General features: G+C 45.2%; 1 protein-coding gene across 1 annotated transcript in view; it reads right to left on the minus strand.

The window, feature by feature from the left end:
* Positions 1-12,742, minus strand: part of WDR12 (WD repeat domain 12) — a 484,520-nt gene that overhangs the window by 162,620 nt on the left and 309,158 nt on the right. Inside the window, exons 8-9 of the mRNA XM_069615517.1 lie at positions 8,007-8,092; positions 7,157-7,297 (exon numbers count right to left, since the gene is read on the minus strand). Of these exons, the coding sequence (XP_069471618.1) occupies positions 7,157-7,297; positions 8,007-8,092 (227 nt within the window). The remainder of the gene's footprint in view (positions 1-7,156; positions 7,298-8,006; positions 8,093-12,742) is intronic.

Here is a 12,742-nt window from a genome sequence, read left to right on the forward strand (position 1 = left end):
TTCCACCAAAAATAGGAAACATCAATGAGTCCCGCCTACTGTACACTGACGATCTAATTTTGTTAGATCAGATGGAGATTGGCTTGCAGCACAATTGACAAACCTGGCGCAGTACATAAGCTCAAATAACTTGGAAATCAACAAGCTAAAAACAAAAGTTATGATTCTGTAAAAAAAAACGCTCTTACAACAGACCCAACAGGGGGTGGTTCTTGTAAAACACCAAGATAGAAGTAGTCACACATTATAAATACCTGGGCATAACGATCGACAGCTCGGCACAGGAAGCGACCATGCAAAGCGTACTGTGGGGTAAAGCCAGGAATCTAGCGGCACAGACGAGAACCATTGACAAGCAGTATGGGAAATTCTTGCTGGTTCCTGTAATCCAGTTTTACAGAAGGCAAAGTCGTCCCAGCCTTAACCTATGGAATGGGAGCAACCCGGACCATGCCGAATTCAATCTGGGCAAAATTGGAAGGGCTACTGTGGAGATCAGTCCGGGGCCTCCCGAATTCGTCTTCAATCGCAAATATCAGGCGCGACCTAGGCTTGCTGTCTTTATCATCAACAATCAAACAGAACTCTATGCAACTCTTCAAAAGAATCCTTCTTCCAGACACACTCCCTATCTACAAATGTATCGCCGCAGAACTTACAGCCGGTCACATCAACATCTTTAAAAAATTGTCCTTGAAGCAAAAAGCAATGATAGAAGAAATAGCATGTACTGAAGAAGACCTAGCGTCGAATCCTCAGAGAATAAAATACAAAATGGAATTGCTGGACTGGATCAACACGATCGATAAAGCCCAGGCAAACTAATTAACCACATATCTGCCGGCGAGCTTCAACAAACTCAAAGTTCCACTATCATATTGTTCCAAATTTCCAGACAAAGGCCTCATGAAGATCTTTTTGAGAGCACGCCTGAACTTACTTCCCACACGGGAAATCCTCTGCATAAGGCTGCAGTCCGGGTCCAAGGAATGCAGACTATGTGCCACATCAAGAACCTGAAAACTTAGACATCTATTGTTGCACTGCAAAGCACTAAACCAGGAAAGAGTTGCCTACCTTTCGCCTCTTGGGATGGCCTCTTCGGTTCTGGAAGACGACATCTGGTGGAACCGACTACTGTCTGGGGAAAATGCTAAATGGACCAACACTGCAGCAAAACTGGACCATTGCCCTCAGCAAAATCAATCTGCAGGCAAACCAAAGTTCTGTAGGCTGCTAAGCATGCGAAACCTCATCTCTTCGGAGAAACTTTAGCGTTCAGTCCCTCCTTGTAAAAATCACAAAGTGATTATATACAAGTAAAAAAAAAATAAAAAAAAAAAAGGTTATATTAAAGCAGAAGTAACAAGGCTATTGCATGGAAGTGGTTTCAGGATGGCTGTAAGATAACAGTTCTTGGGAAATGTAGTCTGAGAGCAAGATTAAATATAAAGGAATGCATATAAAAAGGCACACAAAAAGTTTCAAACAGAAAGGTCTCCCGCTTGGTGATTTCTAGAGCTCCGTTCTTACGCTTTCTTCTGCGGATAACAACGCCTTCCTGCCTCTCTTGGGATTTCTGGGATTCCTCCGTTTGCCTAGTGTCCTAAAGGTCTTCCACTCTTATTGGGGCTATCCTCTTTGTTACTTGGTCCTGTTTTACTCTCCCCGTTTCACATCCCCTATTCTAGGGATCAAAGTCCCTCTCTCTTCTTCAATATAGCACACCCCCTCTTCTGGACTCATGTGGCTCTCCTCTGCGTCCCTGGAGCACAGTCTTCCTGTGGGGCTCAAGGAGCTCTCCCCTTCTGTTACACATTCATTCTTCTGGGGATCAAAGTCAATTTTTATCTTACTACTTGTTAGGGAGAATTCTCAGAAATGTGCTAATTACCTTCTACCTTAGAGACCCCCAGCTCTTTTTGCTGGACTTTACGTCTTTTTATTTATTTAATTTATTTACTTTTATCTCATGTAATTTTAATGTGATTTAATTTCTGTGTTCTTTTTAATTTTGGAGTCTGACAAACTCCATAGGCATCTTTACATTGTGTCACACAGCACCTTCAGTGCAGTGGCACAGGGAAGTCTCTCAGATTTCCCAAAGGTTTAAATACTTCTCATGGTGGAACTACTGTTTCCAAGAGTACTGAAGTGAAATTCACTACTTACAATTTGTAACTTTCTAGACCCGGCACACGCCATTTTACCATAGGGTGCTGGAGGGGTTACTTAATATCCCCTTTGTCTAGTTTCTCCGGTAACATTTTTATGTAACCCTTCCTACAATTAATGACTTGTGGCAGATGTTTACTTTTTACTACCATTGTGTGTTTTTACCGCGGGCTGCGTTTGTAGCCACGGTAAGGCACCCATGGGTGCCCATTTTGTCAAAATGGTCCTAGTCTCTTTTCGCCATTTCCTGCCAGGAAGGTCATTCTTGAGATTTACTCTGCACGCCAAACCAGGTTTGGTCTCTTTGTTCATTTTGTCTTTGGCGGGATTCACGAGTGAAGCCCGCCTCTGGCTACAGTATGTCTGGCAGGGGTAGGAAGTGAGGGAGGTGCACGAAACTCCCTGTACTTAATCCCCTTGGTTACACGAATGCACCCAAAGGTGATTGGCCGGCTGGCTGTCTGACAAGGACAGCTAACCTGCTGTGTGACTGACAGCTATGCTGGAATGAACGGGAGAAACCTGCATAAAAGGCAAGGCTTTTTGGCTTGGAAGGCAGAGTCGACCACTGGACGAAGGAATCCGAAGAAGAACTTGGAAGAGGCGCCTGCTGCAACTCCTGGACCGTTGCTTTGCCCGGTGAAACCCTGCTGCTGTGCTGAAGCTCCGAATTCGCCGCGACTACAGAATCCCTGCAAGGACGACTTCTCCCTTTGAGTTGGTGGGACCAATCAACTCCAAAGTAAGCCCCTCTGGACATCCTCTCGAAGCTGGTTGCATTTCCGCTGCTGCTGCTGGATCCGAAGAGCCAGGGAGAAGAACACCAGATTGTGTGCGCTGCTTTTAAGTCAGACCAGAGCGCTAGCAAGATCCTCCGGACTTCCCTGATGTAGGACTGACCAAGCCTGAGCCGCCTCAACAGAGTGCTGGACCCCAGAAACAAGGAAAGTCTGAAGTGGTATCCGAGAACCGTGGTGTTGCCATTTGCTGTCAGGTGCGAGGAGCTGAAACACTGAAGAACCGCTGAATTGAAGTTTGCCCATTGCTGCCGCTGACCTTCCCATTGCAGAGCAGAAGTTCCCACACGTCCTACCTCTTGTGCCCACGACTGAGGCCCAGGAACAACAATCTGCAGAGCTGTACAGGAACGGTAGCCAGCTGGAACCATTTCTTCTAACCAGATGTACTGTAAACTTTAAGCGAACTTACCTCTTGTTGTGTAGCCTTACTTGCTCTCAGTTGAGACCTTTCTTGGTTACCTTGCAGAGTTGCTAAAGCATTGCCCCTCGCAAGCCTCTAAGCTTGTTGGCCTCCAAGTGTTCCATTTTCTACAAACACTTCTCAAAACATTGTGCAAGACTTTTTACCTACCTGCAAAGAAGATCTTCAGCTCCCCTTGACATTTTGCAATTAACATTGGCTGTCCTGGCTCCCGGAGATACTCCTCTTTACCTCCGACGTTGTGCTTTGGAAGGTGTTTAACAGTACTTGCCTGTTTATGAATTATTTATTAACCTTTGTTTTATTCCTCTATTCTATCTTTTACACCTTACTCAGTATTGCTCTAAATGTACCAGTGATAAATCAATGTGCAGTGTTTTAGCTATTTAATTCACCTGAGGCTGTAGGAAGCGTCTGTGTGCCATCCCCAATGGGTGTCATCTGATTTAGAAAAACTAAGAGTGTGTTTTGAAGTATATTTAAGTGTTACATATTTTGCTCCCTTTCTTAAGAAGGCTTATATAACTGACTGTGAAATAAATTAATAATTATTTTATCAAGAAACCTTGAGTGCAAGTGTTAGTTTGGATAACTGTATTTGTGAAATTCTGTGTCGCAACATTACTGCTCACATTGACCCCTGTTGAGATGAGCCTGGCTGCTTGACCACACTACCAACCTGTGTAGTTCAGACCTGTACCAACGGTTGGGTCCCTATTACCAGGAAGTCAAGGTTATTGTAGTGCATCCAAAGAGTACTGCTTACAATCTTGCATAACACTACTTCTCACCCTTTCCTTTCTCTTTCCTCTGGTCTCAAGGGTCTCTTTCCCCACCCCCTCACTGGAGCATCCCCCCTTCTGGGCTCTACTCCCTCTCACTGGAAGGCACACCTCTTCTGGGGTGCCAGGGTCTTGCCTCTTCCTCACAGGAACACACCCCTCTTCTCGGGTTCAGGGGGTACTTCTCCCCCATCAATGGAGTGCACCCCACTTCTGGGGATCAAGGTGCTCTTCTCCCCTTCACTGGAGCATACCCCTCGTTTGGGCTTCAAGGGCCTCTTCGCCCGCTCATGAGGGCCCATCCCTCTTTCGGGGTTCCCCCTTCTCTGGTGTGCTGCAGCTTTCTCAACAAACCTCTCCTCAGCTCCCAACTCAGTCACACAGTAGTTCTTAGCCTTAGTTTTAAAGCCCTCACCGTCTTCCCATTGGCTGAGGAACCTTTGAATTGATTATTTGATTTCCGATTCCCAGCCATGGGAGGGAAGTTTTTAAAAGGCTTGCCGCCAATTTGGATTTCTTCTAGTTTGTTTCCCATGCAGTAGCTGGTGTTTGTCTGCTGCTCTGCTCCTGCCTTGCCTACTGGCTGTCCTCTTGCACAGTTTAGTTTTATTTAGTGTAAACATAGCCTTTACAGCTTTTTATACTTCTCAACATACAAAGACATAACATGCCACTGCAAAAAAAAAAAAAATGGTACTATCTAAGGATACAACATTTATACAAATACACAGGCAGGCTCATTAATGCAAAACCCTCATGAGGACACTTAATACATAATTTAAAAAAAAAAAACACAAATGCATTAAGAATAAAAGTAGCCCTCCAAGGGCAGTAGGGTTTATACACACAGTGTGCCAGGAGTATCAAGATCAAAGCAAGAAAACTGTTTCAATATTGCACCACATTCTGGTAAAAAGGTAGATTAGACCCACATCGTTACCATTAAGATAAGTGTCCCACAAGTCATCCAGAATTTCGTTTTGTGGGTTCCTGGTCTTTAAAAGGCCATCACAAGGGAAAGGAAAATAAACCCTAGGAAGTTTCCACATGTGCAAAATAGCGTTTCCTTTGGGGAGGGGAAAGGGAGTATTCCTCTCCTTAAATAGTGTAGTTGCATGGGGGTGAGAGGGAGAAGACCGTTCTCTTTTACAATCACTACTATTGGGGCTGAGAGGATATATGTTTGGGTTTTTCCCTTCGACGATCCACGCCTGTTGACCAAGGGGTCTCTCTGGACATGGTAGTGTTTCCCCATACCATACATTTTTCAGACTATCTGGACGACATGGCTGAATACGCTATACTATAGGTTTTGGATTTCTAAATCTGATGCATCCTGGGACATGCAGTCCTGAATAGCATGTTACTTTGAGACCTGGTAGTTCCTAATTAGCTGCTCTCTCCGGGGGTTTGGCAATGGGTCTGGGCTGGTCCACATAACATCCTGTGTCTGATTTAGAGGCAACACTCTGCTACGGTCTGAACCCTACAGGTCATTTTGAAAGGGCCCTCCCCCCTCTTGTACATTAATTCTTCATTGGAAAGAATTCAGGATGCACAGGTTAAGCTGGGGTGAGGATCGGGGTCCTGTCAGTCCAACTCTCAGGGGGACAGAGGGCTGGATCTGAGGTTGGCACTTTGACACATCATGAAGTGGATAGTCTGGCCTTTGCATCAGATTTTTGAAAACAATGCCAGAACTGTTGGTACACACTGTTAGTCACTGAAGACTGTCATAGTAGTCTTTTGACTCCTTGAGTTAAAGTAAATCTGGTCTGCACACAGGTTATGCTTTAATCATAGATCGGAACATTAATTTGGAAAGATGGAAAAAGCTAAACCTTACAAACTGGACCAAAATATACTACACAAAAACGAATGATCTTCCCCCACAGTGTGGACGTTGATATTGGCGGGAACCTCAGCCCTTCAAATCAGGATTTGAGGGTACCCTTGTAAACCTAGATAAACTGTCTCCTTACACAATACTTTGGCTCACCTAGTGATGGTAGTGGTAGATAAGCAGTGGAAGATAGGTCAAAGTCAACTCTCGGGGGGATAAGCAGCTAAGGCAAGAATACAGGGTGACAGTAGTACTTTGCATAAACGATGTCCATACAGAGGGTGTTATGGAAATAAGCTTTATATCTCCAAAAAGCTGCACCTGACTAGCACCAACTCCAGTTAAGTCCCAGTGAAGCCCTTATCTCAAGAAGACCCGTGTTGATGCCTCGACCACTGGACTGGTGGGAATAACCAGTCTTGACCCCCTGTTCGAGGATCTGTGCCTTCAGAAGTGTTAATGGACTAACCATTGGACTGACTAGATCTCTCCTGGGATACCTCAATGCAGCAGTCACCGTTCCAAGTGCATCCTTGGAACTTGGGGGGATCTTTAGCTTGAGATGCATGCAATTCAGTAAAGACACTTTGGCATAACCACCGAACAGTTAATGAGTCCAACCCTAACATGGTCTGGGGCCTTGTGCCCTAAAGTCATCAGTTCCAAAGTTACACTTTTCAAGTAGGTTTACAAAGTGATTGGAAAATTGCTGTGATTAGGATTCAAACGTCAAAAAGGTAAGTAAAGTTTAGGTAAGTAAGCACACTGAATCACATTCACTAGGATAGGCCTAGGCAGGGATCCTTGAATAGAAGTGCCTGGGCTTCAACCCTGAGGTACATCCCGTCCCTCCTTCTTCCACCTGCAATTGGAGCCATCCCTCTGTTCTCTCATACTGGTGGGACATCACGGAGCCCCGGCAGAGCCCTGGCAGGACCGCCCTTTCTGAAAACTGCTGAGGCTCCGCCCTGGCCCAGTTAAATCCCTGACTTTAATTGGTGTAACTGGCTGTGTATGCAGGACTTTCTTGGCAAGCAAACCCTTTCCCCAACAATTAATTAGTTGGGAGGTGAAAAGGTGCTCAATAGAATTTTAACAAAACAATACGTCTACCAGGTTGGAATTGTAAACTCACCAAAGTTGATCTGGGTCCGCCCGTCTCCACATCCCACACCTTGATGGTGTGATCCCACGATGCACTGCAGATTTCATCTGCATCAGACCACAGCACTGAGGAAATCGCCTCATTGTGGCCAGACAGGGTGACAACAGGAGTCTACAAAAAAAGAGAAAACACAGAAGCAGCCAATCAGCGCATAGCATTTGCTTTGCATTCTGAGCCATGCTTGAGAAAGTGCAGCTGCCATAGAATTCCAGCTTTTATTAACTTGAACGGTTTGTTGTCAGGAATATTTGGCTTTGCGTTAAGATCCAACCACAAAACACAACCCGGGTGACTATGCATTTATGTCAATTGCCGAACTTGCACCCATTCCCCCAGCTCTGCTCCACTCCACCGCCCCAAAGTATCCCCATCCCCCACACATGCCAATGAAATAAGAAAATGGAAAGTAGGCAGAAGTTCACCCCAGAAATGCAGATAATTCGTGAATTTTTCATAGGAAAAAAGCAGAATGTACACATTTATCTAAAACAATGTTGCGATTACCTAAAAATGATGTCACGAATTCTATGAAAAAGTGCTTAGACTTCCCCATTCAAAACACCAATCAGGAGGTTCTGCTCCCTTTACTGTGTGTTGCATTTCTTAAGTCATAGTCAATGTTGGAAAATGAGCATTAGAATTTTTCATTTTGTCTAACACCTTGCCTTTAAAACATCCGTTATGGTGTCTTCAAGCAAATCAAAGCCTCATGCAGGTTCAAAGGCCCCATACACAGTGTTCCCTTTGGCTTGGGGATGCTTAAGTTATGCTGCACACAAAGCTCAAGATCAGGAACACACATTGGGGCTGCTTTACTTACCCGCGTTAACCCCAACTGCTCTGTTTTCTGTTTCTTCCTGGGGCGGTCTGTTCCTTCTTCCACCAGGTCCTCTTCGTCAGTTGGAACTTCAATGGAAAAGAAAACACACAAGTTACATTTGCTGTATTCCAACCAAGGCTATTCTCCTGCCGGAGAAAGCTAAATACCAAAGCAGTTGGCCCCAATAACCAGAGGCACATCCTAGACATAAAACAGCATTGGTTTATGTAGGACATACTTTCACAGAAGCCACTCCAGTTGGACTGCAAAGCATTTTCCAAGGTTTCCTCTACCCCTTTTTGCATGGTATACAGTTAGATCATTGATGTAAAAATATTCTACGCATAAAGCTTCCATACCACAATGTTTGAAAAAAGCATTGTGTAGAATGTCATTTACTGTCGTGTTGAACTGTGCTTAGGCAAATTACAATTTTACATTTGTGATGGGTGGGATGAGGGGTTGTTGGGGGAGTTAAGGGCCGGGTGCCCCCTCCCCAAAAAAGGATATGTTAGACAAATTAATATACTGCTCACAACATTGGGGAGAAAAGCAGTTTTTGGTAAACAGTTTTGTGGGCAAGGAGAATACACATTATTTAGAGGACACGTTTAGGGAGCTGCAGGGAGGAAAGTAAGTGGGCGGCGACTGCTCCCCTCCTCACGGCTCCGATTTCAGATAAAACGTTTTTTTTAATAAACAAAATCGCAGAATTACCATTATTTCAAAGCTACTTCATTAGGTGGCATTCTGTGACCAGTGAATAACGTTTTGCCCAGTAATTCCAACAATATACAAACGAGAGGTGTTAGGACTGATTTTCTATACTCTGGCCTGGTGGACAGATGTATTGAAGGCCAACCTATACTGTGACAGGGACATCTCTGGGAGCTGTAGTCAAACCAGTTCATGGTAGCTAGGCGAGTGGTCTAGGCTAAGTCTCAAGAGGTGGTGAGCTTGTAAGGGGTCCACAATGGGCACACACAGCAAAGCAGTCAAGGAACACACAGACAAACAGGAATACAAAAACGTATTTACTTATGGCCTAAACACACAGTGAAAAATGACTACTAACAAGTAATATCACACAATACTAAAAATGAGATACATACAATTACTGGTGTAGGGCAAAATACATCTCAAGCACCCGAAAAACAAGGTACTGATTAATATTCGCACTGCAAGTCCACAGAGAATCACCCCTAACTTCAGAAGTCTAACCTTAAGTTGTCTGGGGCCTTGTGCCCAAAAGTTCAGCAAAGTTTCCACATAGTTTGTGAAGCTGTACAAAATTAGGTAGGGTTTTGGGGGTCCAGTGAACAGTTCTAAGTGTCAGGGGACAAGTTAAACAAACTAACTCGTTTCCAAATTTCGAAGTGCTTGTGTGAACAAGCAAAGACAAAGCCAAAGTATTAAAAAAGTTTTATAAAAGTCAGCAAACCTTTAAAGGGAGTTTTGGGGGCAGGTAGGTTTCGCTATAACTCACACCCTGTACTCAGATTCTTCATAAGAATTTGGCAGGTCGGTTGAAGAGGGTCCCAGGTCGCTTTTCCCGCCGTCAGCCTCAGCCTTTGATCCCCGGTCGGTGTCTGATGCTGGTGCAAGGACTCGGTGGAAGAAAGCAGCAAAACTCGATGCAGGCCCCCCTCTTAGGTTAGGAATAGACACAGGAAAGCAAATTCGGACACTGAAGCACAGCGACGCAAAGGGACTCACTTGTTGCGGTCAGATTTTCCTTCCCATCTCGGGTCCCCTTGCTACTAGGGCCACGAAATATCAGAGTTAAATCTTGTAGCACAAGCTGAGGATTCCCCAAGTTCTAGGCCTCAACTTAGAATGGCAACGTCAGCAGTACGGTAGCCCAAACTCAGAGCTGGTCAGCCACCAGGCATTCCCGGGTCACTTCTGAAGGATCTTCTTTGCAGGACTCCAAGCTGATGTTGCGAATGGATGTTCCCTCCACTCCAAGGGTCTCAGCACCTTCGCAGAACTGCTGGAGATCTTCTACAGGAAAAGGCTCTCCTAGGGCAGCAACAGAAGATGGTCGCCAAGCCGCCTTATTCCGACAGGACCACAGTCTCCTTGCAAGTCTTGTAGCTGGAGAGGAGTCTTGGCTCCTTCAATTTCTTGCAGGATCTCTCCAGAGTGGGTGCAAGGGTCCTCTCATCCCAAAAGCAAGGTAAAAGCAGCTGCCCCCCACTAGCCAATAACAGATGTGGCCCACACACACACACCCCAGCAGTGGTCCAATCAGGACCACTGGCAGAACAACTCATTAATTCCACCCAGACACGCTGGCACCAGTATGTTGATTGGGACTAGACAGTCCCTGCCCACTTCCCCCGCAGCAAACACATAGCCCTCCACTAGCCTGCCAAAAGCCTCTGCTTTGTTGGGCCCTGGAAGACCATATAAGGATTCTCCTGGCCTCACAGGCCAGGAAGAAGGCTAAAAGACAAGATGGTTAAAAGACAAGGGAAAAATCTTGTGGCATGGTCATGTTTGGCCACTAGCCACAGTAAGTAGCCAACCGCGGTAAATGCAGGAAGGCTAAACCGAAAAGCACCAAAAAATTGGAAAAAGTCACTGCTGCCACCAGCATGTCCATTTAGCACACCTAGAGTAACCAAACATTCTCAGAGGGTTAGTCTAGGGCATAACAAAAGGTGTACCCCATTGTACTGGATTGTAAGATGCATTGCACAATGAAGTGATAACAAGTTACTAAAAGTAGTAAAGTAACTAGACTAAGGGAAACACGGTTTCCCAGTACTGACAACCTGAAGGACATGTCAGTTTCCCCATAACAGATGAGCAAAAGCCAGTGTAGTGAAGCTTAAGGCTTCACTGCACTGTAAAAAGAACAGGTCAGATTTAAAAATAAAAGCAAAACGTTTTGGTGGGGAGGGGGGTGCATAGAAATGGAAGGAAAGGTGCAGTAAAGAGGAATCTTTCCTAACAAGAGTTAGCAAACAAGCACTGTCAAAGCCAATGGTCGGGGCTTTTGTGTAGGCATGGGAGAGGCACTGCCAGAATGGTACTATCTAGACAGAAGACTGCAACAGTTGAAAATGGTGCAAGCACCTGAGCATACGATAGCAGTGCCTGACAAATGCCTATTAACAAGCCAAAACTGTTGGCTCAGCCAATGTTTGTTGAGAACAGGAATTCTGGCGCTGGATTTTCACAGGACTTTTGATGAAAGAACGCATGCTGCTTATAAATAAAGTGGTTAAACATACACTTGATTAAGACATTTTTATTACACTATACAGATATACAGATCATACAGAGTATGTGTTTAAGGCAGCATGGAGGGCACCCTTACAGTGGTGAAATGTGGTGTGAATGGACGGCCTCAGTATTGCCACTTAACTGATACAATATGGACCAAATGGTGTGATATGAGGGATGTGATGTAGGGATATGTCTATTTCTTTGAAGATTAACTCATCTTATTAACTAATCTTTAAAAAAAACGTTAAACTTCAATAGAACTTTACACCCATGGTTTAATTATTTTAATGTTATATGGCATTTGTATGGTGCCTACTGCCATTGGTACGGTCTCAAAGTGCTGTGGAGTGAACAGCCTTGGAGGACCAAGGTATGAGATGCGAAGGAGGATTCTAAAATGTGTGTGTGCATTTCTAGCCAGCACAAAGGGAGGTAGGGGTGGCTAGGTCCCTAATAGAGACCCATGGAGATCTGGATACTGGATGAGTGCTGCGATAGACTGTCGGGAGAGTAGGCGAGTCAGGGAGACTGATTATGTACACAGCTGGACCAAATCTTTTAGTGGGACTCGGCTGTATTCTATTGGCAGTGGTAATGTGGGTTGTGGAGTCGAGTCGTGATTATTGCAGATGTATGCCGGTGAGTGTCCGTACCCCGGTAGCAATACAGCTAAGGTCCATTGTTATGAAGTGCTATATGTACCAGTGAATCCGGCTGATATCTAGTTACCATGCAGTTATGCAGATCATATCATAGGGTTTGACTAGAATACTTTCCCTATGGGCCAGGTACCACCTTGTTTCAACAGGTGTCTCATTGGGTGCCCCGGCTTCCTGTCTTGGGGGGGATAGTTTAACCAGCAGGTGGAATAGGTCAGGATGCAGAAGGGAAGATCAAGGTCTTGAGAGCCTTGGGGAAAGCAAGGTGATCCTCTATGCAGCAGATGCTACAAGGAATCAAGTTCCAGATAGTGGGAGCTTAGACTGAGAAAGGGGATCCCCCTATTATGGTCAATTTTGCGACTGGGATGACGAGGAAAAGAGCTGTGCCGGATCTCAGGTTTCTCATGGGCCTGTAGGGTGCGAGTTTGTGATGTAGATTTTCTGGACCTAATTTGTGCAGTGCTCGGTAGGTGATGCACATTGCCCTGAAGGTGGATTGACAGCCAGTGAAGGACACAGAGTGTAGGTGTGATGTGTTCTCTAGGGCACAGGACAAGAAGGAGCCTTGCTGCAGCGTTTTGTACCTGTTGGAGTTTTCAAAGTTGTGATGCAGGCACCACCAGTTATAGGAAGTTAGCATAGTCTAAGCATTCGAGGGCGATGGCCATGATCGCAGCAACTGTGTGGGAACATCAGGTAGAGGAAGATGTGTATATGTAGATAGCAGGTTGTCACTGAGCTGATGTGATAGTGTCAGGTCTGAGTCCATAGTGCATCCAAGGTTTTTAATGCATTGGAGGTGGCAGGGGTTGGGCCTAATGAGTGAGACCATGGAAT

This window comes from Ambystoma mexicanum, chromosome 9 (assembly GCF_040938575.1).
Source record: "Ambystoma mexicanum isolate Mex_15411 chromosome 9, UKY_AmexF1_1, whole genome shotgun sequence".
NCBI classification, from domain to species: Eukaryota; Metazoa; Chordata; class Amphibia; order Caudata; family Ambystomatidae; genus Ambystoma; species Ambystoma mexicanum.